The following is a 24,446-nucleotide window of genomic DNA, read 5'->3' as shown; positions in this document are numbered from 1 at the left end:
TGCTAGAAAAACAAACAACCCAATCAAAAAACGGGAAAAAGACCTAAACAGTCATTTCTCCAAAGAAGACATACAGGTAGCTAAGAAACACATGAAAAGATGCTCAATATCGCTCATTATTAGAGAAATGCAAATCAAATCACAATGAGATCTCACCTCACACAGGTCAGAATGGCCATCATGAAAAAGTCTACAAACAATAAATGCTGGAGAGGATGTGGAGAAAAGGGAAAGCTCTTGCACTGTTGGTGGGAATGTAAACCGATACAGCCATTATGGAGGATGCTATGGAGATTCCTTAAAAAACTATGAATAAAACTACCATATGACCCAGCAATCCCCCTCCTAAGCATATACTCTGAGGAAACCAGGGTTGAAAAGACACATGTATCCCACTGTTTCTTGCGGCACTATTTACAATAGCTAGAACATGGAAGCAACCTAGATGTCCATCAACAGATGAATGGATAAAGAAGTCGTTGTACATATACACAATGGAATATTACTCAGCCATAAAAAGGAACGAATTTGAGTCAGTTCTGATGAGCTGGATGAACCTAGAACCTGTTATACAGAATGAAGTGAGTCAGAAAGAGAAAGCTAAATATCATATTCTAACACACATATAAGGAATACAGAAAAATGGTACTGAAGAATTTATTTGTAAGGCAGCAATGGAAAAAGCAAAAGGGTTCCAGAAAAACATCTATTTCTGCTTTATTGACTATGCCAAAGCCTTGGACTGTGTGGATCACAATAAACTGTAGAAAATTCTGAAAGAGATGGGAATACCAGACCACCTGACCTGCCTCTTGAGAAACCTGTATGCAGGTCAGGAAGCAACAGTTAGAACTGGACATGGAACAACAGACTGGTTCCAAATAGGAAAAGGAGTACGTCAAGGCTGTATATTGTCACCCTGCTTATTTAACTTATATGCAGAGTACATCATGATAAATGCTGGGCTGGAAGAAGCACAAGCTGGAATCAAGATTTCCGGGAGAAATATCAATAACCTCAGATATGCAGATGACACCACCCTTATGGCACAAAGTGAAGAGGAACTAAAGAGCCTCTTGATGAAAGTGATAGAAGAAAGTGAAAAAGTTGGCTTAAAGCTCAACATTCAGAAAACTAAGATCATGTCATCTGGTCCCATCACTTCATGGGAAATAGATGGGGAAACAGTAGAAACAGTGTCAGACTTTATTTTTTGGGGCTCCAAAATCACTGCAGATGGGGATTGCAGCCATGAAATTAAAAGATGCTTACTCTTGGAAGGAAAGTTATGACCAACCTAGATAGCATATTCAAAAGCAGAGACATTACTTTGCCAACGAAGGTCCATCTAGTCAAGGCTATGATTTTTCCTGTGGTCCTGTATGGATGTGAAAGTCGTACTGTGAAGAAAGCTGAGCACTGAAGAATTGATGCTTTTGAACTGTGGTGTGGGAGAAGACTCTTGAGAGTCCCTTGGACTGCAAGGAGATCCAACCAGTCCATTCTAAAGGAGATCAGTCCTGGTTATTCATTAGAAGGACTGATGCTAAAGCTGAAACTCCAATACTTTGGACACCTCATACGAAGGGTTGACTCATTGGAAAAGACTCTGATGCTGGGAGGGATTGGGGGTGTGAGGAAAAGGGGACAACAGAGGATGAGATGGCTGGATGGCATCACTGACTCAATGGACAAGAGTTTGGATGAACTCCAGGAGTTAATGATGGACAGGGAGTCCTGGCGTGCTGCAATTCATGGGGTTGCAAAGAGTTGAACACGACTGAGCAACTGAACTGAACTGAATGGAGAAACAGACTTAGAGAATATACTTATGGACATGGGGAGAGGGGACAGGGTGAGATGTATGGATAGAGTAACATGGAAACTTACATTACCATATATAAATTAGATAGCCAACGGGAATTTGCTGAATGGCTCAGGAAACTCAAACAGGGACCCTGTATCAACCTAGAGGGGTGGGATGGGGAGGAAGATGGGAGGGAGTTTCAAAAAGGAGGGGATATATGTATACCTATGACTGATTAATGTTGAGGTTTGATGGAATACAACAAAATTCTGTAAAGCAATTATCCTCAATAAAATAATAAATTAAAAAAAACAGTAGCTTTCACATTTAAGTTATAGCTTAAAATTTTATGTAATTCTCAACTCTACATTGAATACAAAGAGTAATATTTACACTTCCTTTTTCTATGTACAGAGAAAAGTTATCCATAGAATTCATAAAAACATACCCAGTATATCTGTGCTATCAAAATTTCACAATCAGGGCACCTAAAATATATCTAAAAAGGCTCTGTGGTCAGAAGAAAGAAGGACAACATGAAAAAAAAAACAATGATTGAGAAATGCTGCCTTAACCCATTTGGAGAGTGCAAACTGAAAAACAAAAACAAAAGTAGAAAGCAAGAGGGAACTTTCAGAAAATGGAAACCATGGGCTCCTACTTAAGACACAGGCCTGATGGAAGGTCTTCAGAGAACAAAGATCAAGTTCACAGAGTCACCCACCGCCCCAGGCCAGAAGCATCTGCAAGGTCCCCGATGGCCCCAGCTTGGTCCTTACTCCTGGCCCTGCTGCTGCTCAGCTGCAACGCCATCTGCTCTCTGGGCTGCCACCTGCCTCACACCCACAGCCTGGCCAACAGGAGGGTCCTGATGCTCCTGCAACAACTGAGGAGGGTCTCCCCTTCCTCCTGCCTGCAGGACAGAAATGACTTCGCATTCCCCCAGGAGGCGCTGGGTGGCAGCCAGTTGCAGAAGGCTCAAGCCATCTCTGTACTCCACGAGGTGACCCAGCACACCTTCCAGCTTTTCAGCACAGAGGGCTCGGCTGCCACGTGGGACCAGAGCCTCCTGGACAAGCTCCACGCTGCACTGGATCAGCAGCTCACTGACCTGCAATTCTGTCTGAGGCAGGAGGAGGGGCTTCAAGGGGCTCCCCTGCTCAAGGAGGACTCCAGCCTGGCTGTGAGGAAATACTTCCACAGACTCACTCTCTATCTGCGAGAGAAGAGACACAGCCCTTGTGCCTGGGAGGTTGTCAGAGCAGAAGTCATGAGAGCCTTCTCTTCCTCAACAAACTTGCAGGAGACATTCAGGAGAAAGGACTGACACGCACCTGGGTCAACACGGAAATGATTCTCATGGACCAACAGACCACACTTCCTCCTGCACTGCCATGTCAAGGACTCTCATTTCAGCTGTTATCATGCAGTGAAATTGATTCAATTTGTCGAATATTTCCTGGAATATTAAGTGACATTATGTTCTACTCTACAGGCACTTGGTCCTCACAGATGCCGAAGCTGATCTATTTACTTATTCACTACCTGGACCATTATTTATCTCTTTTAGTATTTATTTATCTATTTATAAATATTTAAATGATCTTGTTGATATAATATTATGTATGTGTATTTATGGGAAAATGTATATTTTGTATTTAGTTAGTTTGTGATTTTTTTTCACTCATTAAATTCTTAGTGTAAAAAACTTACTTTGTTTTTTCCCTAAACACCAAGCCTGAATGGCACCTTGATTAAAACAATGCATTTTGTAAATCCTTGACCCCTCTTTAGGATTTGGATACTAGAAGTAAAAACTCACAAGCTCTACCTAAGTTGTTTGTTGCTCTGAGGACCTCGAAGTCATCATAACTACTCCAATACATTTTGTAACTCTGATTTTTTCAAAAGAAAAGTAACCTAAAAGCAATGACCCAAAAAATTCATGCTTCAGGATTTGATGAACTCTTGGGAAGGGCTTTCTGCCTCTCGTTGGTTGTTGAAGTTGTTTCCCTGGAAAGTGGTAGAGATGCTTGAAGAGATGGTGGTCAGTCGGCAAGAAGTCAGGTGAATATCTTATCTTTACACTCAAATATCACAATCATTCACTTCCTCCCGGTGTAGGAATCCCCAGCATGCTCTCCTCATTCACTCTGCATGAAGGTGTCCTCTTCATTCATATAGCTGTTTCATTCTCCATTATGGTTTCTGGTTGTCATTTTCCTTTAAGACTGCAAAGCCACCAACTGAAAGCAGAACCTGAGTGAAACTTCTAGATTTGTCAGGCACTCCCCTATGAGATCACCTGCTCTGCCTGCCAAGCACTGCAGGTCCAGACTGCCCCGCCTCAAAGAGAAACACGGTAAATAGAGGGAACCCCGCACCACAGTGAACAATGGTGGAGTCTCCAGGGGCTCCTCTGTGCCTCCACCTGGCTCTTCCACTTGCTGATTGCACTAGGAGGAGCTTGCCTGGGTCAGGAGTCTCACTTGCTCAAAAAGCCCAAAGCGCAGGAAACTTGGAGTTGAAAGTCAGCAGCAGTTTGAGTACTCGGAAGGAGAACAGAGAAGTGTAAAGTGTTCCCTGGAACAGAGGCAGGTCCTCAGGACATGAACCACACAGATGAGCTGCCCTGAGGCAAGAGGGCCAGTCCTGTCACAGCTCCAGACACATTTCCTCCTTAGGACCCAGCAAGGGATCTCAGAGCAGAGCAAGATGTACCTGGGGACAATGCAGTCCACTGCTGGGGTCCAGCCCCGACTGATCCAGGGTATTCGAAGGAGAGATGGCGTAGGCGAAGATCAGGAAACAATTGCTTAATTAAACGTTAATTAAGGATATAAAGAGTAATAGAATGAGGATAGCTCAGTGAGGAAATTTCAGTGAAGAAAAGAGGCTGAAATAAGGATAGCTCAGTGAGGAAATTTAGTGGAAAAAAAATGCTGAATAATTCAGCCAGAAGGTGAGAGAAAGAACGACATGGTGAGACCAAGTTTTGGTGAACAAGGCCCACACTTTATTTTCCAAAGTAGTTTTTATACCTTAAGTTATGCATAGAGGATAATGGGGGAAGGGTTAGAGTCATGCAGTAAGCCAGGCTTTCTTCCTGCAAACTTATCATATGCAAAAGCTTAGGTGATTTGCATCATCTTCTGGCCCGGAGGCCTGTTAACATTTTAAGATCCTTTCTTCAGAAAACTTATTTTTCTCTAAAGGTGATTGGTCAGGAGCCACCCTCCAAAAGCATTAGATAAAGTTGCATTCCTACAGAGCAAAGGTGTGGTGGGCTATAACAAGAAAAAGAATTAACTCAAGGGTCCCAGGTTACAAACATTAAAGCTACTACTTACACCAATTATATTAATCAATACACTGCCAGGGACACAGCAGGTAAGGGATATGGAAACTTAGCAGCAAACATTGGCCCAACAAGTGAAAATCCCTTCACCAATACAATTTCTAATCAATCTTTTAACTACTCAAAAGAATCTGTGTTTAGACAGTTTAGACCATCTCCTGCCTCTCACAGTTGGGAGGCTCTGAACAATCACATGTGGCCGGAAAAACCTATTCAGGCAGGCTAGAGGATTTCCAAAGGAGTTTGTAGGATGAAACACTGTCACACCCAGGAATTATTAACTGGAGCTGTAAGCTAACTCTTTTTTCAGAGAGAGGTAGTGGGGGGCAGCCCCCCGTAAAGTCAGAGGTGTAGGTGAAAGCACAAAGCAGAAAGTAGGCAGACTCTGGTTTTGGGGGTAGATGCTCAAGAATTTCCAGGGGGACTCCTGAAGCTCGATCCCACCTTTGCGTATGTCGAGCCTCCTTCCTCATGACCTTTGTCATGGGCAGAGTTCCTCACGCTGGCTCCTGGCAGTGATAGAATTCCAGTTGAGCTATTCCAGATCCTGAAAGATGATGCTGTGGAAAGTGCTGCACTCAATATGCAATATGCAATATGCACTCAATATGCAATATGCCGGCTCCCGGCAATCCATGAAGTTCTTAAATTCCTCCATAATGTCTTTGCATCTTTGAGAGACAAAGTCAAACGAGCTTGAATAAAAGAGTCACAGGCAGGCCTTTAGAACATTCATTAACAGTGGGACAGAGCCATCCCCCCAGGACATATGTCAGTAACGTGCAGACTGCTGCTGCTGCTGCCAAGTCGCTTCAGTCGTGTCCGAAACTGTGCGACCCCATAGACAGCAGCCCACCAGGCTTCCCGTCCCTGGGATTCTCCAAGCAAGAACACTGGAGTGGTTGCCATTTCCTTCTCTAATCATGAAAGTGAAAAGTGGAAGTGAAGTCACTCAGTCATGTCCGACTCTAGTGACCCCATGGAGTGCAGCCTATCAGGCTTCTCCATCCATGGGATTTTCTAGGCAAAAGTACTGGAGTGGGGTGCCATTGCCTTCTCCGATGTGCAGACTGGGAGATCGCAATTTCTCAAAGTAACAAAGATCTTTGTGGAAATTAGTGTATTTAATGTAGGCAATTTTGAAGGAGGACATTGATGGATCACTCATCTTTCTCTTCTTCCCAGTTGGGACACATAGCACATATAGCTACATGTAAAGTCAGAGGGGCATTTTTTTATATAATTTAATTTATTTATTCATTTTTCACTGTACTGGGTCTTCATAGCTGCATGAACTTTTGCCCAAAGCTGGGCTTCTCTCTAGTGGTGGTGCATAGGCTTCTCATTGCAGTAGCTTCTCTCGTTGAGGAGCTTGGGCTCTAGGGCACTCGGGCTTCAGTCGTGAAGGTCCCGGGGTCTGGAGCACAGGCTCAATGGCTGTGGTGCACGGGCTTCACAGCCTCTAGACCACTTGTAGTCCTATGTGTCACCTGCCTTGGCAGGCAGATTCCTTACCACTGAGCCACCAGGGGAGCTCCTCAGAGGACATTTAAAGTACATTGAGAGGTGTAGAAACCTTCTTGAGGATTAGGGTCCTAAAACAAGTAAAAAACATTCCTTTATTACTGGTAAAAGTATCATTTTATTAACAAACTATTTTCTAAATAACTTTTCAATGTCAATTCTATACTATTAATGATATTTAATAAGTTGATCTAGAAATTAAAAAAAAAAGATAACTATATAAGGCATTGAGGCTTACTTCACAAGTCAAGCCAGTCTCTCCCTGCTAAGGAGAAAAATCTTCACTGCTTCTGTCTAGGAAGCACATATGTTTTTCCCTCTTTGTCACACACAGGTCTCCTCAACAGCCACATCCTGACCAGTAGCTGGAAAACAAGGAGCAGAAGTTCTCCACTGGACTCGACATCAGGATGACCCATCTGGACTGGAGGTGAGCAATGCAGGTGTCCTCCTTTAGAATGAGAACAGCAGGCTGTGGGAGTTCATTTTCTCAGGAGGACTTGCTGAGGACTACAGGCTGGAGGTCAGCCTCTCTTCTGCTCTGAGGGACTGCTCCACAGATGTCGGGGAGGTCAGTATGCATGTGATTGTGGTGAAGGGGTGATGTGCAGATAAGCTCACATCTTGGGAGAATGTGGCTGAGAATCAGGAGGAACAGATGTCTCTCTGAAGGATTTTAGAGCTTTTCTACCCATGAGAAGGTGCAAAATTGGGTTCATAAATTTCCTCTGGAAATTATCTAACTCTCTGCTGACTTGCTGTGCCAGTTTTCCCAGAGCACAGAGTACCTCGTTCCTGATCTCCATCCTGAACTCCTATCAGGGTGTGTTGGAGGTCAGGACTGCAGTGAGTAGTGACTTTATTCTGCAGAACCTGCTGATGAAAGATGTTTTCATTGTCATCCTGAAGGAGCAACGTCAGAGCTCATGTGGTGAGAAACTGTTGGATGCTTTTTCTTTGTACTTAAACTCACAAGAAAGGTCAAGAGTTTAAAACACATAGAAAAGAGGGCTCACTTCTTGTAGGGATAATAAAGTTATTTCACTATATTTCATTGAAGAAACCACTCATAAAAGCTTAGACTTCCTTCTGCGCGGCTTGTGTGATTGGACTTCCCCAGTCAGGGATTGAAATCAGGTCACAGCAATGAAAGTGCTGGATCCTAACCACTAGCCAATGAGCTAACACCTGCTTTTTTTTTTTTTTTTTTAAGCTGGCAGAACAATCTATTCCCTTCTAACCACTTAACAGTGATTTCATCTATTTAAATTAAATCTTAGTTCTGCTGACTTCAGACCAGACCCTGTGGCCCTACAAAACAATAGATAGTGGCCCTTTGGCATTTGAAATGGATTAAGCGGTCTTTGTCATCTCATTCTCCTCCTCATTTATTTCATTGGTTCCTTAATATCATGTTGATATTCACCCTTTTATTTTTTTAATGGGATCCTCCAGACAAATCAAAGACCCCAAGGTTTGCCCTTGAATCTTTGCTACTATTGGAATAGTTCATTTGTTCAGATTTATACTTTTCTCCAGGATTATAAGTAAGTGTGACCTAAGAGTTAATGAGAGGATTCAGTTAAAATTCTAAAGAACTTGGAAAGTGGCTAGTCCATTCAGTTCAGTTCAGTTCAGTCACTCAGTCGTGTCCGACTTTTTGCGACCCCATGAATTGCAGCATGCCAGGCCTCCCTGTCCATCACCATCTCCCGGAGTTCACTCAGACTCACGTCCATCGAGCCAGTGATGTCATCCAGCCATCTCATCCTCTGTCGTCCCCTTCTCCTCCTGCCCCTAATCCCTCCCAGCATCAGAGTCTTTTCCAATGAGTCAGCTCTTCGCATGAGGTGGCCAAAGTACTGGAGTTTCAGCTTTAGCGTCATTCCTTCCAAAGAAATCCCAGGGCTGATCTCCTTCAGAATGGACTGGTTGGATGTCCTTGCAGTCCAAGGGACTTCTCAAGAGTCTTCTCCAACACCACAGTTCAGAAGCATCAATTCTTGGTGCTCAGCCTTCTTCACAGTCCAACTCTCACATCCATACATGACCACAGGAAAAACCATAGCCTTGACTAGACGGACCTTTGTTGGCAAAGTAATGTCTCTGCTTTTCAATATGCTATCTAGGTTGGTCATAACTTTCCTTCCAAGGAGTAAGCATCTTTCCATTAGTAGCAAGCAATAAAATTCAGTGATTATTTTAATATCATAATTACCATTTCCCTGATTAAGATCAGGGTCTTTTGGAATCATTTAATTCCACTTTCTTTTAACCTTTCTCAAAGCATCTTCTCATTGCCTGGGCGGATTTGTTACCTAGGCAAATGCTCAGGAAGGTTGGGCTCCAAGACACTGCCAAAGAGGATTCGTGTTCTAGCAACTGGCAATCTAGTCGTTCACCTCTTGTTAGGTGGTGGGGTTGACTTCTTCCTTCTCTCCTGAAACTAATCCTACATGGATTAATTGAAAGAAAACTGAGATAGCTGATCTTCCAAAGCAAAGGGCAGTCAACTGACCCAGGATTGGGCCTTCGTTGAGCTTCTGTCGGAAGCAGCCATGCCCCAAGCTCCGTGTTGTTCATCCTGGCCTCATGCCCTCCCTCTGCCACAGCCTCGTCCCCAGCTGTGCTGCACGGAATTTGCTAACTCAGAATGAGTCATTCCATCAGGGGAAACCACTTCCCTTCTTTCAGAAATTCATAATACATTAGTTTTCTCTTTGCCCACAAAACAACTGTGGACTTTTACTTTCCAGGGAAGTGTCAAAGGGAAACAACAACAAGAAAAAAAAACTAAAGTTTGAAATGATAGACCTACAGCCCCTCTGCCTTTCTTTGCTTTATTGTTCTTACCTCAACGTGAATTGGAACCAGAGCAGAAGCAGCAAGACAAATCCTGACCACCAAGTCACTAAAAGAATGTAGAAATTTTAAGTAAAAATTACACTGTGGAAAATTCTGAAAGAGATGGGGATAGCAGACCACCTGACCTGCCTCTTGAGAAACCTATATGCAGATCAGGAAGCAACAGTTAGAACTGGACATGGAACAACAGACTGGCTCCAAATAGGAAAAGGAGTACATCAAGGCTGTATATTGTCACCCTGCTTATTTAACTTATATGCAGAGTACATCATGAGAAACGCTGGGGTACAAGAAGCACAAGCTGAAATCAAGATTGCCGGGAGAAATATCAATAACCTCAGATATACAGATGACACCACCCTAATGGCAGAAAGTGAAGAGGTACTAAAAAGCCTCTTGATGAAAGTAAAAGTGGAGAGTGAAAAAGTTGGCTTAAAGCTCAACATTCAGAAAAAGAAGATCATGACATCTGGTCCCATCACTTCATGGGAAATAGATGGGGACACAGTGGAAACAGTGTCAGACTTTATTTTTCTGGGCTCCAAAATCACTGCATGTGGTGACTGCATCCATGAAATTAAAAGACATTTACTCCTTGGAAGGAAAGTTATGACCAACCTAGATAGCATATTGAAAAGCAGAGGCATTATTTTGCCAACAAAGGTTCGTCTAGTCAAGGCTATGGTTTTTCCTGTGGTCATGTATGGATGTGAGAGTTGGACTGTGAGGAAGGCTGAGCGCCAAGAATTGATGCTTCTGAACTGTGGTGTTGGAGAAGACTCTTGAGAGTCCCTTGGACTTCAAGGAGATCCAACTAGTCCATTCTGAAGGAGATCAGCCCTGGGATTTCTTTGGAAGGAATGATGCTAAAGCTGAAACTCCAGTACTTTGGCCACCTCATGTGAAGAGCTGACTCATTGGAAAAGACTCTGATGCTGGGAGGGATTAGGGGCAGGAGGAGAAGGGGACGACAGAGGATGAGATGGCTGGATGGCATCACTGACTCGATGGACATGAGTCTGAGTGAACTCCGGGAATTGGTGATGGACAGGGAGGCCTGGCATGCTGCAATTCATGGGGTCGCAAAAAGTCGGACACGACTGAGTGACTGAACTGAACTGAACTGAAAGGAAAGAAGGCTATTTCTCCCTGAACGAGTAGCCTCGCTCTCACAATCCTGAATTCTCAGAGGGAGAAAGAAACAGAGGAACAGAGATGCCCAGTGGAATCAACTGCCTGAATGAACGACTATAACTCACTAGATTCTGTGACATAAGCTTCCAGTGAGAGACAACACCATCACTGAATCTCCTTCTTCCAACTCAGAAACTCTGATCAGAACAAGTCTTGAACAGTTTAAGTAAAAAGATTGAATAATAAAACTATACTTGGCAATGCACATAATATTTATCTACTAAAAGAAAAGTAATTGCAGTTGGAAATTCCTCTACCAACTTGCACAAATACATATTTGCTCTCAGTATCTGAGCACTGCTGACACTTTGGACATCTGGGGACATGGGTCAGGAGAAGAGGAGGTCACCACTGAGAACTAAGGTTCTTCACACAAACATTGCAGGGGAGAGGACGGGGGTTTAGGAAGATGATTTATTCTCCCAACAAATAAGCCCTCCACAGAAAGGAGATTTTCGAGTCCACAGGATGTGGTGAGCCTGTCCTCAGGGAGGGAGTCCAGAAGGAGAGGAAGGGACTCAGTCACTCTAGAGGACAAGGGGTGGCTCCATGTGATCTCTCCCTTGTGAGTGAGGTGCTGCTGGGAAAATACAATTATCCTGGATTGAGAGTCTCCTTGTCAATGCTCTCTGAGAAGAACCAGGATTCTGGTGGGAGTATTGGCCCAGTCTGTGAGGACGACAAGTCTCCAGTAAGAAAATGGTGGAAAAAAATGATGATATCTGTAACAGTCCTGACCTCAGGTTCCCTGAAGCACAACCAAATGGACCTGCAGGAATGTGTTCCAGAAGGAGGAGAAACAGGGGAGGAGTTCATGGACTCATAATAATCAGCCTCTTCTCTAAATCAAACACTCAAGAAAACTCAGCATTTGTTTTGAAGAACTTAATTGCCAGAGTGATCTGGTAAACCCCTAAATAAATGCAGAAACCACAGAGCTGAGGGAGCTATCTTCCCATGTAAAGTAAGAGAGAAAAAAGGAGCCTAATAGCAGGGCTCCCGATGTGTTCACAGATAAGAGGAGACCAACATTTATGCATTAGAGACAAAGAGGAATAATGTATATAATTACAAATGTCCATTAATTCTGACTTAAGACAAAGACCTTTCTCATTTGATTGATATCCATTTGGATGGGTACATTTGAAGTTATTAGGAAGTAGGTAAAATTAATAGTTTAGATTGATGACATTTTCTTCGATCATACTGTGAATACATAAATAAAAATCAAAAAAGGAAGTACAAGTACACAGAAATGACTAGAAAATGAAACCTATCATGTTCCTTATTTAATGGCCTTGCTAGAAAGCATGGCATCAGAGAACCTACCTCGAGGTTCCACCAGACGCTGTCTCAGCCAGCCCAGTAGCAGCCTCATCTTCCCCATGGCCGTTATGCTCTCTCTACTGATGGCCCTGGTGCTGGTCAGCTACGGCCCGGGAGGATCCCTGGGCTGTGACCTGTCTCAGAACCACGTGCTGGTTGGCAGGAAGAACCTCAGGCTCCTGGGCCAAATGAGCAGGCTCTCTCCTCGCTTCTGTCTACAGGACAGAAAAGACTTTGCTTTCCCCCAGGAGATAGTGGAGGGCGGCCAGCTCCAGGAGGCCCAGGCCATCTCTGTGCTCCACGAGATGCTCCAGCAGACCGTCAACCTCTTCCACACAGAGCGCTTCTCTGCTGCCTGGGACACCACCCTCCTAGAGCAGCTCCGCATTGGACTCCATCAGCAGCTGGATGACCTGGACGCCTGCCTGGGGCAGGGGATGGGAGAGCAAAACTCTGCCCTGGGAAGGATGGGCCCCACACTGGCCATGAAGAGGTATTTCCAGAGCATCCATGTCTACCTGCAAGAGAAGGAATACAGCGACTGCGCCTGGGAAATCGTCAGAGTGGAGATGATGAGATCCTTCTCTTCATCAGCCAGCTTGCAAGAAAGGTTAAGATGATGGATGGAGATCTGAACTCAGCTTGACATAACTCTTACTAAGATGCCACATCACTGTTGTACACTCACCTGCAGCCATTTAAGAGACTCTGAATTCTGCTTTAGCCACAGTATTTATTGAATTAAATCAAAAATACTTTCTCAGTAGTAATAAGCAAGTAGTTATAAAAAGTACTCAGCTGCACAGGAATCAGTGCATAGCAATGACTGCCCTGATGTTATTTATATGTTTCTTTATGTACATATTTTCATTCATTATTTTATCTCATCATATTTATGCTGCTAAGTCACTTCAGTCGTGTCCGACTCTGTGCGACCCCATGGATGGCAGCCCACCAGGCTCCCCCGTCCCTGGGATTCTTCAGGCAAGAACACTGGAGTGGGTTGCCATTTCCTTCTCCAATGCATGAAAGTGAAAAGTGAAAGTGAAGTCATTCAGTTGTGTCTGACTCTTAGCGACCCCATGGACTGCAGCCTACCAGGCTCCTCTGCCCATGGGATTTTCCAGGCAAGAGTACTGGAGTGGGGTGCCATTGCCTTCTCCACATCATATTTATATTTTTATATAAAATTTTTACATTGTAATATAATTTTATATAAAATGTTTACATTGTAATCAAATTTAGAAAACATATTCATTTCCTTAATCTTCTAATTTGTTTTTATTAAATTCTTTTTTTTCCTTTTTTTTTAATTTTATTTTTAAACTTTACATAATTGTATTAGTTTTGCCAAATATCAAAATGAATCCACCACAGGTATACATGTGTTCCCCATCCTGAACCCTCCTCCCTCCTCCCTCCCCATACCATCCCTCTGGGTCGTCCCAGTGCACTAGCTGCAAGCATCCAGTATGGTGCATCGAATAGGCAAAACACTCTCTGACATACATCACAGCAGGATCCTCTATGACCCACCTCCCAGAATATTGGAAATAAAAGCAAAAATAAACAAATGGGACCTAATTAACCTTAAAAGCTTCTGCACATCAAAGGAAACTATTAGTAAGGTGAAAAGACAGCCTTCAGAATGGGAGAAAATAATAGCAAATGAAGCAACTGACAAACAACTAATCTCAAAAATATTAAATTCTTATGAAGGTAAACTTGTTTCTTCATTCTGAAGACCTAAATCTTTATTTTGTCTACATAAACCTATTGTGGAATTGCATTTGTCCATGTATACTATGGAATGGCTCTATTACTTCTCAGGACTTGATTGTCAAAAGGTGGAATTCCTGGAATTCCCTGGCAGTCCAGTGGTTTGGACTCCACGCTTCCAGTGTAGGAAGCGCAGGTGCCATGGATATCTGCTCAGGGAACTACGATTCTGCAAGCTACGGAGTGCAGCCCTCCATTCCACCCCTCCAAAAAAAAAAAAGGAGATAGAAAGGAATTCTGAAACTGTGGAAAATGACTAGTCCTGAAGTCACAGATAAACTAATTTATACCCAGTCAGCAAAGAACTGTTGGTGTCAGTATCTGGGGGGAAGACTCATCTCCTCCAGAAAAGTTGCCAACATGTGGTGCTGAGTGGCTGATCCTGACACCTGTTACTCTTCCTCCCACCTTCCCCTCAGTCCTGCTTTACTGAACAATCTACTCCCTTACACAATCTCCTCACTGCCTCCAACACAGGAGCTCTGTTCTGTGATGGTTTCTGGTTCAAAGTTTCTCTGAGTGGAAATCACTGGAAGAGAGCACAAGTGAAAGGAGAGTTCTAGAAGCTTCAAAACCTTTGAATTGCAGCTCTGCTATTTAACAGCAGTGTGACCCTGCAAAATATCACAAACACTAAGGAGAAGGAAATGGCAACCCACTCCAGTATTCTTTCTTGAAAATCCCATGGACAGAGGAGCCTGGTGGGTGACAGTCCATGTGTCACAAGAGTCGGACACAACTGAACCAACTTAGCATGCACACAGGCACGCATGCTGTCTTGATCCTCTTCTTTAATATGGGGAAAATAAGAGTAGTTTTTCATAGGACTACTGTTAGGATCAATGAGCCCATACTACAAGAAGCATAAAAGAGTGCCTGGCAGTAATGACCAGGACAGTGAGTCCCAGAGTAGCTGCCCACAGGGAGCAGACGGGACAGCTGGCCTGAGGCAGTGACTGAAAGGCAGCACTGGAAAGATGCTAGGTCTTTGGTAAAAATATTTAACTTGGGTGCTAGTTTCACAGTATATTCAGTGTGTGAACTCTCCTGTGCTCAATGGTGAAGACAATTCCAGTTTCTGTGTTTCAGACTTCTAGAAGTATTCTTAGGAAGTCACAGAAATTCTTTGAGAAAGAAGAATTAGTAGAAAATTCTTTGATCTACTATAAAAATGAATAATAGGGAAATCATAGAGATCTATGAATGCAGAAAATCACACACATGACTCATTAATAATGTTTCTTGCTTCTTTAGTATGAGTACAACTCTACTACTTCTTGAAGACATTTCTAAACTTACCTTCTCAACTCACTGTTGGGTTCAGTCTTTCAGCAGCAAAGCAGAGGCAGGAAGAAAAGAGCAAGGGCCATGCAGGGTGAGGCTCTGCTCTCCAGCCCTGGGCTGTCCTGGGTTTGATCCTAGTTGTTTTCCGTGAAGACTTCAGTCCCTAAGTGCTGGCAGTGTCACCTCCTAGAGTCGGTCCTTCTCAGAAATTACTGCCTTTGAGGAGAAACTGCTACAAGTGTATGCAGGTGTCTTATACCCAAGCGAGAGTCTTTCTCTGAACAAGGGGCCATGAAGTCAATATTATTGGTCAAAATACATAAACCTTGCACATGCATACTGCCAACATCCATGACAACAATGGCTACATTAATCCACATTCAAGACCATATAAGCTCTTATATGTTCTCTCATATTGACCAAAACAGGATCTTATCATCCTTTTTAGTTTTTGCCAATCTGACTGGTGACACATAGCATCTAGCAGCAACCATTAATTTTCCTTTCCCTAATTGATGCCGGTTGTTATCAGTCATACTCCAGTCAGGAAAACAGAAAATTCCTTCCAGCCTTCTAGTCCACCCTTGGAACTGGTATGGGAAAGGAAAACAATCCTCAGGCAAAGGAGAAATGTACTGGAAGGAACTATAGCCCCAGCATCACAGAGTAGAGTTGAGGAGAAGAGCTGTGGAGCTGAGACGTTGGTTGAAGACCGCTGCACTAGGATAGAGGACGGCCTTTCCCCATCACATCCGCTGGAAGCGTGGCTTCCCTGTGAATTTCTGATCCACACAGACGCACCCACTGCTCCTGCACTGTCACTTTACTCACGTAAAGAAGGTCATCATTCATTTTTGGTCAAACTCCGTGATCTCCAGCTAGAAGACACACAGATTGCAAGGTCCTCAACCAGATCCCAGGCTCCACACTCACACTGCACTCCTGCCATCTGGCTGGTATCCAGTCTGAATTTCGTTTGTGACCAAGAAGTTTGTTGTTTTCCTGTGTTCAAAGCCCAGAACTGTCTTCTGTTCAAACTGATGAACTAGGTCATGACCTGCTCTAGTTTTCAGGCCTTTAAAAATGTATCTTGATGATGATATCTTCCAAAGACACATGCTGGAATCATATGCCAAACTGCCTATTTCACAGTTGGTGTCTACTGAGCACACATTATGCTGAAATCAAAAGCATTTTAATTGCAATTTTTTAAACAACTTATCTATATGAGAAGACATTTTGAAAAAGGTAATGAAACTCTCCAATGAAAAACTGACTTAAAAAAATGCTTAATAGATGACCTTTGGTTAAAAGACATGAGAGGAAAAAAGGATTTTGTAAATTGAGATGAGTTATTCAAAGTAGTTACTGGGTCCTAAGTTTGTCAAATATGGCTTTCGATCAGATGAAGAGAGATATACAAAGAAGTAATCTTGAAAACATTACTGATGATTTTGCTTCCATTAAAGCCAGGAACTTAAAGTAATGTTGTGGCATAAGGAAAATATTTGAATTTGATGTGAGTTGAAGACTTATACATTTTAAAACATTTTCCAACCAATTAACATTACAGGAGAAATTAACCATTTATATTAATGTTAAATGAAATAATTTTCCCTTTACCTAGGAACTTCTTTTTAAGTCTCAGTTTTGTCCCCAAGTCTTGCCACTGGAGGGTCGCAATATCTAGTAGATTCCCGTCCAGATTGTAGATACCTTTCCCCTTTCCCTGAATTACTCCTTTACCCCATAAACAAGGGCTTCCTTTGTGGCTCAGCTGGTAAAGATCTGCCTGCCTGGGTTCAATCCCTGAGTTGGGAAGATCTCCTAGAGAAGGGAAAGGCTACCCACTTCAGTGTTCTGGCCTGGAGAATTCCATGGACTGTATAGTCCATCGATGGGGTCGCAAACAGTCAGACACGACTGAACGACTTTCACTCACTCCAGAGCAATCCTGAATCTGAAAACATATCACAACATGCTGTGATTTCCAGCCCTCAATCATGGCATAAAAGGGCACCGGTGTGAACCGCTCTGGCTAAAATCTTCTCCCAGGAAGGGGAGGTGGACGCAATAGTAGCTTACCTAGAATTTGGAGGTGCAGAAATCAAAGGCTCTGAGCGACGCGGCGCAAAGCTCGCCTGGGCAGTGGGGCCCGAAAAGGAAGTTTCCTCTCTGTTCCCGCGGCCCCAAGCTCTCCCTGGGCCCCGGCGGCGCCTCGCTCCGGTCGCGGCTCCTGCCCACGGCGACCCGCTTGTTGTCCCCGTGGATCTGATGCCCCAGCTGGCAGCGCTGTACCTGGAGGCGGGTCTCGCTGGGTGGGCGGTGCCGGTCTGTCAGTTACTGAGAGATCGGGCGCCACCTCCCGGCCGCTGGGGCTCAGCAAAAGGAGTCGGAGGGCTCCGGAGTTTAGTGCAGGACCTGAACTGTTTCATAGAGGCCCAGGTGAAGGGCTGAATTTCTGGACTCTTGGTTTCCCTGCTGATGGCAATGGGGAGGCTCTGCTCCATCCCTCACATTTCACCCGTTAGCTTAGGTCGTCTTCTATTCTTTTTTATCATTTTCCAAATTCATATAATTTGGAAGCAAAAGTTTGTTGCTGAACCACAAAAGACACCAGGATTCTTGGTCTCCAGAGAAGAAGAATTCAATCCAGGGCCAGTGACGAGGCTTGATCGCTCAGAACTTTGTGTAATAAAGTTTTATTAAAGTATAAAAGAGATACAGAAGGCTTTTGACATAGACATCAGAAGGGGCAGAAAAAGTGCCCCGACCTAGTCTTCAGCCAGATGTTATATAGCTACTGCTGCTGCTGCTGCTAAGTCGCTTCAGTCGTGTCCGACTCTGTGCGACCCCATAGACGGCAGCCCACCTGGTTCCCCGTCCCTGGGATTCTCCAGGCAAGAACACTGGAGTGGGGTGCCATCGCAGTCTGCTAATTAGACAAAGGAAATGTCTCAAAACTCAGAGAATGGCACCAGGCCCCTCACCCATAACATGCATTGAGATAACATTGGCACCAGGTGAGTCAGCCCTGGCCATAACACGATTGACATGAATCTTGAAGAAAGGCAGATTTCCAAAAAAATATACAGTTTCATTAACACAGATTAGGAGAACACTGTATGAGTGTAACATACTGGTTTGTCAAGTCGGTTCTGAGCCTTTAGGTGGAACTGACTTGAACACAGAGTCTAGAGTAAATACACAGTACATTATCAGCTTAAGACAAACATTTCCACTAGAAAAATGCATTGGTTAGCTCAAGGTTTGGGAAAAGTTCAGTTCAGGTGGAACCAGGTGTCATTATGGCCACACAGAAGTTTAAGACAAACCTCTTTTTAAATGTGTATGGGGAAGGGGAACAAATCTAAGACTAGTTTGTTTCCTCCTGCTGCTGAAGAGAGAGAAAGAAAGTGTCTGACACTTGCAGCCTGTTTCCTCTGTTTGGAAACCCCTGGCCTTCCTGTCTGTTACCCTCTCAAAAGCATTAAGTAGTTTTTTTACTTACATTCACAAAGCCATCAGCTTGGTGTTTTCTACAGAGGATTCACTGAAATGTTTGTAATCCAATCTCTTGCTGGGGTCACAACTCATAAGGATCTTGTCCATCATGTATCCCCAATTTATGGTGAGGATTCATTGAACAATCTATATGAATCATCTTAGACGGTTAAATATGATTATTTTATAATTATTAGAATTATTAATTTTGTCAATCACATTTAGACTTTCAGTAAGAACTAAAACAGGTTTGTAGCATCGAGGTATGAAACAACAAGGGTGCATCTCATGTTAGAAATAAAACAGGAAATTAAGTGAGGGCTCAGCACACGCAGTGTGCACAGGTGTGACGGTCTACATCAGCAGTGTGGAATCTGACATTTTAGGTTTTGAAAACTGGATTTGCCACTTCATCGTTAGATTATTTTATTCAAATAAAGTCTTAGCAGGAGGCTCTTCGAAACAAAAATATTAACTCGGTTCCAACTATGTTGGAAGGATTGCGTGAGTCCCTCACAAAGGCTAAGGAGTTTGTAGTTGTTGTCACTGTCATTTTTGATAAACACTGATAGTCTGTGGAATTTGTCTGGCAGGTCCTTGGTAATCATGTCCACGGTAGTCTTGTAACATTTAATTAGTAATCAATTCAGGATGGATGTGCCATAAAAAGTGAGGGCAGCATCAGGGAATGTGTTCTTACTCCTCAATAATATCAAGAATGAAATAGATCCTAATGAATCCTTGCCATAAACACAATACCTTGGTATCTTCTTACTACTGTGTTATGGACTGAATGTGTGTGTGTTCCCCAAATTCATATATTAAAACTCTACCCCTTGACTTCCTTGATGCTCCAGGGGCCCAAAGCAGGCAGCCTGAGCTGGATCTCTGGTCAGGAAACCAGATTCTGCATCACAAGCAAGACTTCCCGTGGCTTAAGTAAAGATCCTGAGGAACACATGTATACCTGTGGTGGATTCATTTTGATATTTGGCAAAACTAATACAATTATGTAAAGTTTAAAAATAAAAATTAAAAGAAAAAAAAATAAAGATCCTGCACGAAGCAACCAAGATCCAAGAACCAGCATACATCGACTAAGACATGCCGCAGCCAAATAAACACATGAAATAAATATTTTAAAAAGTCTTTAAAAACCTGCAGAAACCCAACCCATCAATGTGATAGTATCAAGAGCCGGAATATTAGGGAGATCATTAGGGTTAGTAATCAATAAAATTCAGTTATTATTTTTAATGTCATAACTACTATTAGCTAGACTAAGATCGGGATCTTTTGGAATCATTTACTTCCCTTTCATTCTAGTTGTTTCAAAGCATATTCTCTTTGCCCAAGTGGATTTATCACCTACGAAGATGCTCAGCAAGGCTGGTCGTGTCGACCCTGCAAGAGAGGATTAGTGTTCAAGCAACTGGGGCTCTGATTGTCTGTCTCTTGTGAGCTGGTGAGTACGACTTCTTCCTTCTCCCCTTATACTGACCAAATGTTGATTAAAGAAAAGAAAAATTAGGAGGCTGGTCTTACAAAGCTGACGGCAGTCAACAGATCAAGGACTGGTCCTTCTTTGAGCTTCTGTAAGAAGCAGCCCTGCCCCAGCCTTTCTGTTGTTCATACTGGCCTCATCGTTTCCCTCTGCCTCAGACTTGTCCCCAGCTGTGCTGCACTGCAGTTTGCTAACTCAGAATACGTCACTGGGTCAGGGGAAAGCCACTTCCCTTCTTTCATATTCATGACATTGAGACTTACTCTTGTTTTCTTGTTGCCCACAAAAAAACTGGCAATTTTACTTTCTAGAAATGTAAAGAGAAACAAAAAAAATCTAATGTCTTGAAAGTGATAGAGATGCAGCCCCTCTGGCTTTCTTTACTTCCCTTTGTTGTTCTCCCGTCATCATGAATTGCAGCCACAACAGGAGCAATGAGACAAATCTTGTCCAATAAGTTAGTCACTTCAGTTCAGTTCAGTCGCTTAGTCATGTCCGACTCTTTGCGGCCCCATGAACTGCAGCACACCAGGCCTCCCTGTCCATCGCCAACTCCCAGCTGCTGCTAAGTCGCTTCAGTCGTGTCCGACTCTGTGCGACCCCAGAGACAGCAGCCAGCCCACCAGGCTCCCCTGTCCCTAGGATTCTCCAGGCAAGAACACTGGAGTGGGTTGCCATTTCCTTCTCCAATGCATGAAAGTGAAATGTGAAAGTGAATTCACTCAGTCATGTCCGACCCTCAGCGACCCCATGGCCTGCAGCCTTCCAGGCTCTGCCATCCATGGGATTTTCCAGGCAAGAGTACTGGAGTGGGGTGCCATTGCCTTCTCCTGCCAACTCCCAGAGCCTACCCAAAAGAAGTCACTAAGTGAATATAAAAAGTTTAAATGAAAAATTACACTCAAGGAAAGAAGACTATTTCTCCTGATCTAGTAGGCTGGGTCTCACTGTCCTGCATTCTCAGAGGAAAAGAGACAGAGGAACAGAGATGCCTGGTGGAATCAACTGCCTGAATGAACAACTGTAACTCACTAGATTCTGTGACATAAGCTTCCAGTAAGAGACAACACCAATACTGAATCTCCATCCTCCAGTTCAGAAAGTTTGAGCAGAACAAGTGTTGAACAGTTTAAGTAAAAGAGTTGAATAATAAAAACTATACTTAGCAGGGTAGATATTATTTAATCTACTAAAAGCAGAATAATTGCAGTTGGAAATTCCTCCACCAACTTGCACAAACTCACTTTTGCTCTCAAGGACTGAGCTTTGCTGACACTTTGGACACCTGGGGAAACGGGTCAGAGAAGAGGAGGTCACCACTGAGAACTAGGGTCCTTCACACAAACACTGCAGGTGAGAGGTGATGGTTCAGGAAGACGATTTATTTTCACAAGTAAATGAGCCCTCCACAGAAAGGAGATTTTTGAGTCCTCAGGATGTGGTGAGCCTGCCCTGAGGGAGGGAGCCCAGCAGGTGAGCAAGGGGACTCTGTCACTCCGAAGGACAGGGGGTGGCTCCATGTGATCTCTCCCGTGTGAATGAGGTGCTGCTGGGGAAATACAATTATCCTGGAATTAGAATCTCCCCACCCATATCATCTGAGAAGAACCAGAATTCTTGGTAGGGGTAATGGCCGGGCCAGCAATGGACAATAGGTCTCCAGTACGAAAATGGTGAAAGGAAGCATGATGTCTGTAATAGTCCTGACTTCGTGGTTCCCTGAAGCACAACCACATGGACCTGCAGGAACGTGTTCTAGAAGGAAAAGAAACATGGGAGGAGCTCATGGACTCACAATAATCAGCCTCTTCTCTAAATCAAACACTAAAGAAAACCCATCCTTTGTTTCAAACAGTTTCTTTGCGAGAGTGACCTGGTAAATGCCTGATAAACACAGAGCCTGCCTTCCTAAGCAAAGTAAGAAACAGAAATTGAGCCTAGGATCAGGGCCAAAAATGTGTTCATGGAACAGAGAAGAGCCACATTTACACATGAAAGAGAAAGAGTGGTAATGTTTGTACTTAGAAACCTACATAATTTCTGATGTAAGACAAAGACCTTTCTCATTTGATTGATAAATATCCATTTGGATGGGTACATTAGAATTTATTGGGAAATAGATAAAATTAATAGTTTAGACTGATGACAATTTCTTTGACCATATTCAGAATAAATAAATGAAAATCAAAAAAGGAAGTAAAAGTGTATAGAAATGACTAGAAAATGAAAATTACTGGGTTCCCTATTTAATGGCCTTGCTTAGAAAGCATGGCATCAGAGAACCTACCTCAAGGTTCCACCAGACGCCGTCTCAGCCAGGCCAGCAGCAGCCTCATCTTCCCCATGGCCTTCGTGCTCTCTCTACTGATGGCCCTGGTGCTGGTCAGCTATGGCCTGGGAGGATCCCTGGGCTGTGACTTGTCTCCGAACCACGTGCTGGTTGGCAGGAAGAACCTCAGGCTCATGGGCCAAATGAGGAGACTCTCCCCTCGCTTATGTCTACAGGACAGAAAAGACTTTGCTTTCCCCCAGGAGATGGTGGAGGGCAGCCAGTTCCAGGAGGCCCAGGCCATCTCTGTGCTCCACGAGATGCTCCAGCAGACCTTCAACCTCTTCCACACAGAGCGCTCCTCTGCTGCCTGGGACACCACCCTCCTGGAGCAGCTCCTCACTGGACTCCATCAGCAGCTGGATGACCTGGATGCCTGTCTGGGCCTGTTGACTGGAGAGGAAGACTCTGCCCTGGGAAGGACGGGCCCCACACTGGCCGTGAAGAGGTACTTCCAGGGCATCCATGTCTACCTGCAAGAGAAGGGATACAGCGACTGTGCCTGGGAAATCGTCAGAGTGGAAATCATGAAATCCTTGTCTTCATCAACCAGCTTGCAAGAAAGGTTAAGAATGATGGATGGAGACCTGAACTCACCTTGACATGACTCTCACTGACTAAGATGCCCCATCATCTTTGCACACTCAACTGTGGCCATTTCAGAAGACTCTGATTTCTGTTGTAGCCACAAAATTTATTGAATTACTTCAGCCAATACTTTGTCAGTAGTAAATGAATATATATAAATTTTTGTGGCTGCAGGTGCATCAGTCCCGAAGTGAAGACTGCCCTTATTTTATTGTTTGCTTATTTATTTTGTTATATTTATTCTTTTATCTCCTCATATTTATTTTTCCATATAAAATATTTTTGTTTACATTGTATTAAAATTTAACAAATACATTCACATTTTTATTTCATTATATTTGTAATTTGTTTTATTTATTAAATATTATCAAGGTGAACTTCTTGAATTTTTTACCGTTTTATGTTTAGTTGCCAGGTAAAGTCCGATTCTTTTGTGACCCCATAGACTGTAGCCCACCAGGCTCCTCTGTCCATGGGATGATCCAGGAACGACTACTGGAGTATGTTGCCATTTACAGGGGATCTTCCCAACCAAGGATGGAATCTGGAATCTGCATTTTAGGCAGATTCCTTACCATCTGAGCCACAAGGGAAGACCCTTGTTTGAAAGAAATGAGAGAAAAAGGGATTTTGTAAACTGAAATTAATAATTTACGATAGGTACTGGGTCATGAGTTCAGTTCAATTCATTCGCTCAGTCGTTTCCAACTCTTTGCGACCCCATGAACTGCAGAACGCCAGGTCTCCTTGTCCATCACCAACTCCCAGAGTCCACCCAAACTAATGTCCATTGAGTCGGTGATGCCATCCAGCCATCTCATCCTCTGTCGTCCCCTTCTCCTCCTGCCCTCAATCTTTCCCAGCATCAGGGTCTTTTCAAATGAGTCAGCTTTTCCCATTAGGTAGCCAAAATATTGGAGTTTCAGCTTCAACATCAGTCCCTTCAAAGAACACCCAGGACTGATCTCCTTTAGGATGGACTGGTTGGATCTCCCTGTAGTCCAAGGACTCTAAGAGTCTTCTCCAACACCACAGTTGAAAAGCATCAATTCTTTGGCGCTCAGCTTTCTTTATAGTCTCACATCCATACATGACCACTGGAAAAACCATAGTCTTGTCTAGATGGACCTCTGTTGACAAAGTAACGTCTCTACTTTTTAATATGCTGTCTAGGTTCGTCATAACTTTCCTTCCAAGTAGTATGCTTCTTTCAATTTCATGGCTGCAATCACCATCTGCAGTGATTTTGGAGCCCAGAAAAATAAAGTCAGCCACTGTTTCCACTGTTTCCCCATCTACTGGCCATGAAGTGATGGGAACAGATGCCATGATGTTAGTTTTCTGAAAGTTGATCTTTAAGCCACCTTTTTCACTCGCCTCTTTC

General features: G+C 43.5%; 2 protein-coding genes and 1 pseudogene across 2 annotated transcripts; all 3 read left to right on the top strand.

Annotated features, from left to right (window-relative positions):
• The first annotated feature begins 2,362 nt into the window (after positions 1-2,362).
• LOC147366763 (interferon alpha-G-like) lies at positions 2,363-3,191 on the top strand. The gene has a single exon (XM_086414141.1). It carries the CDS (start codon positions 2,448-2,450, stop codon positions 3,132-3,134), a length of 687 nt encoding a protein of 228 aa, XP_086270267.1. The 5' UTR covers positions 2,363-2,447; the 3' UTR covers positions 3,135-3,191.
• Positions 3,192-12,058: 8,867 nt separating this feature from the next.
• LOC147366762 (interferon omega-1-like) lies at positions 12,059-12,720 on the top strand (annotated as a pseudogene).
• A 9,716-nt stretch (positions 12,721-22,436) lies between these two features.
• On the top strand, positions 22,437-23,082 carry LOC147366761 (interferon omega-1). The gene has a single exon (XM_086414140.1). It carries the CDS (start codon positions 22,489-22,491, stop codon positions 23,074-23,076), a length of 588 nt encoding a protein of 195 aa, XP_086270266.1. The 5' UTR covers positions 22,437-22,488; the 3' UTR covers positions 23,077-23,082.
• Positions 23,083-24,446: the final 1,364 nt, after the last annotated feature.

Source organism: Bos grunniens, chromosome 8, assembly GCF_055505025.1.
Source record: "Bos grunniens cultivar Pamir isolate PY7600 chromosome 8, Bosgru_T2T1.0, whole genome shotgun sequence".
In the NCBI taxonomy this organism is placed as follows: domain Eukaryota; kingdom Metazoa; phylum Chordata; class Mammalia; order Artiodactyla; family Bovidae; genus Bos; species Bos grunniens.
This window is presented reverse-complemented; position numbering and strand designations above follow the sequence as displayed.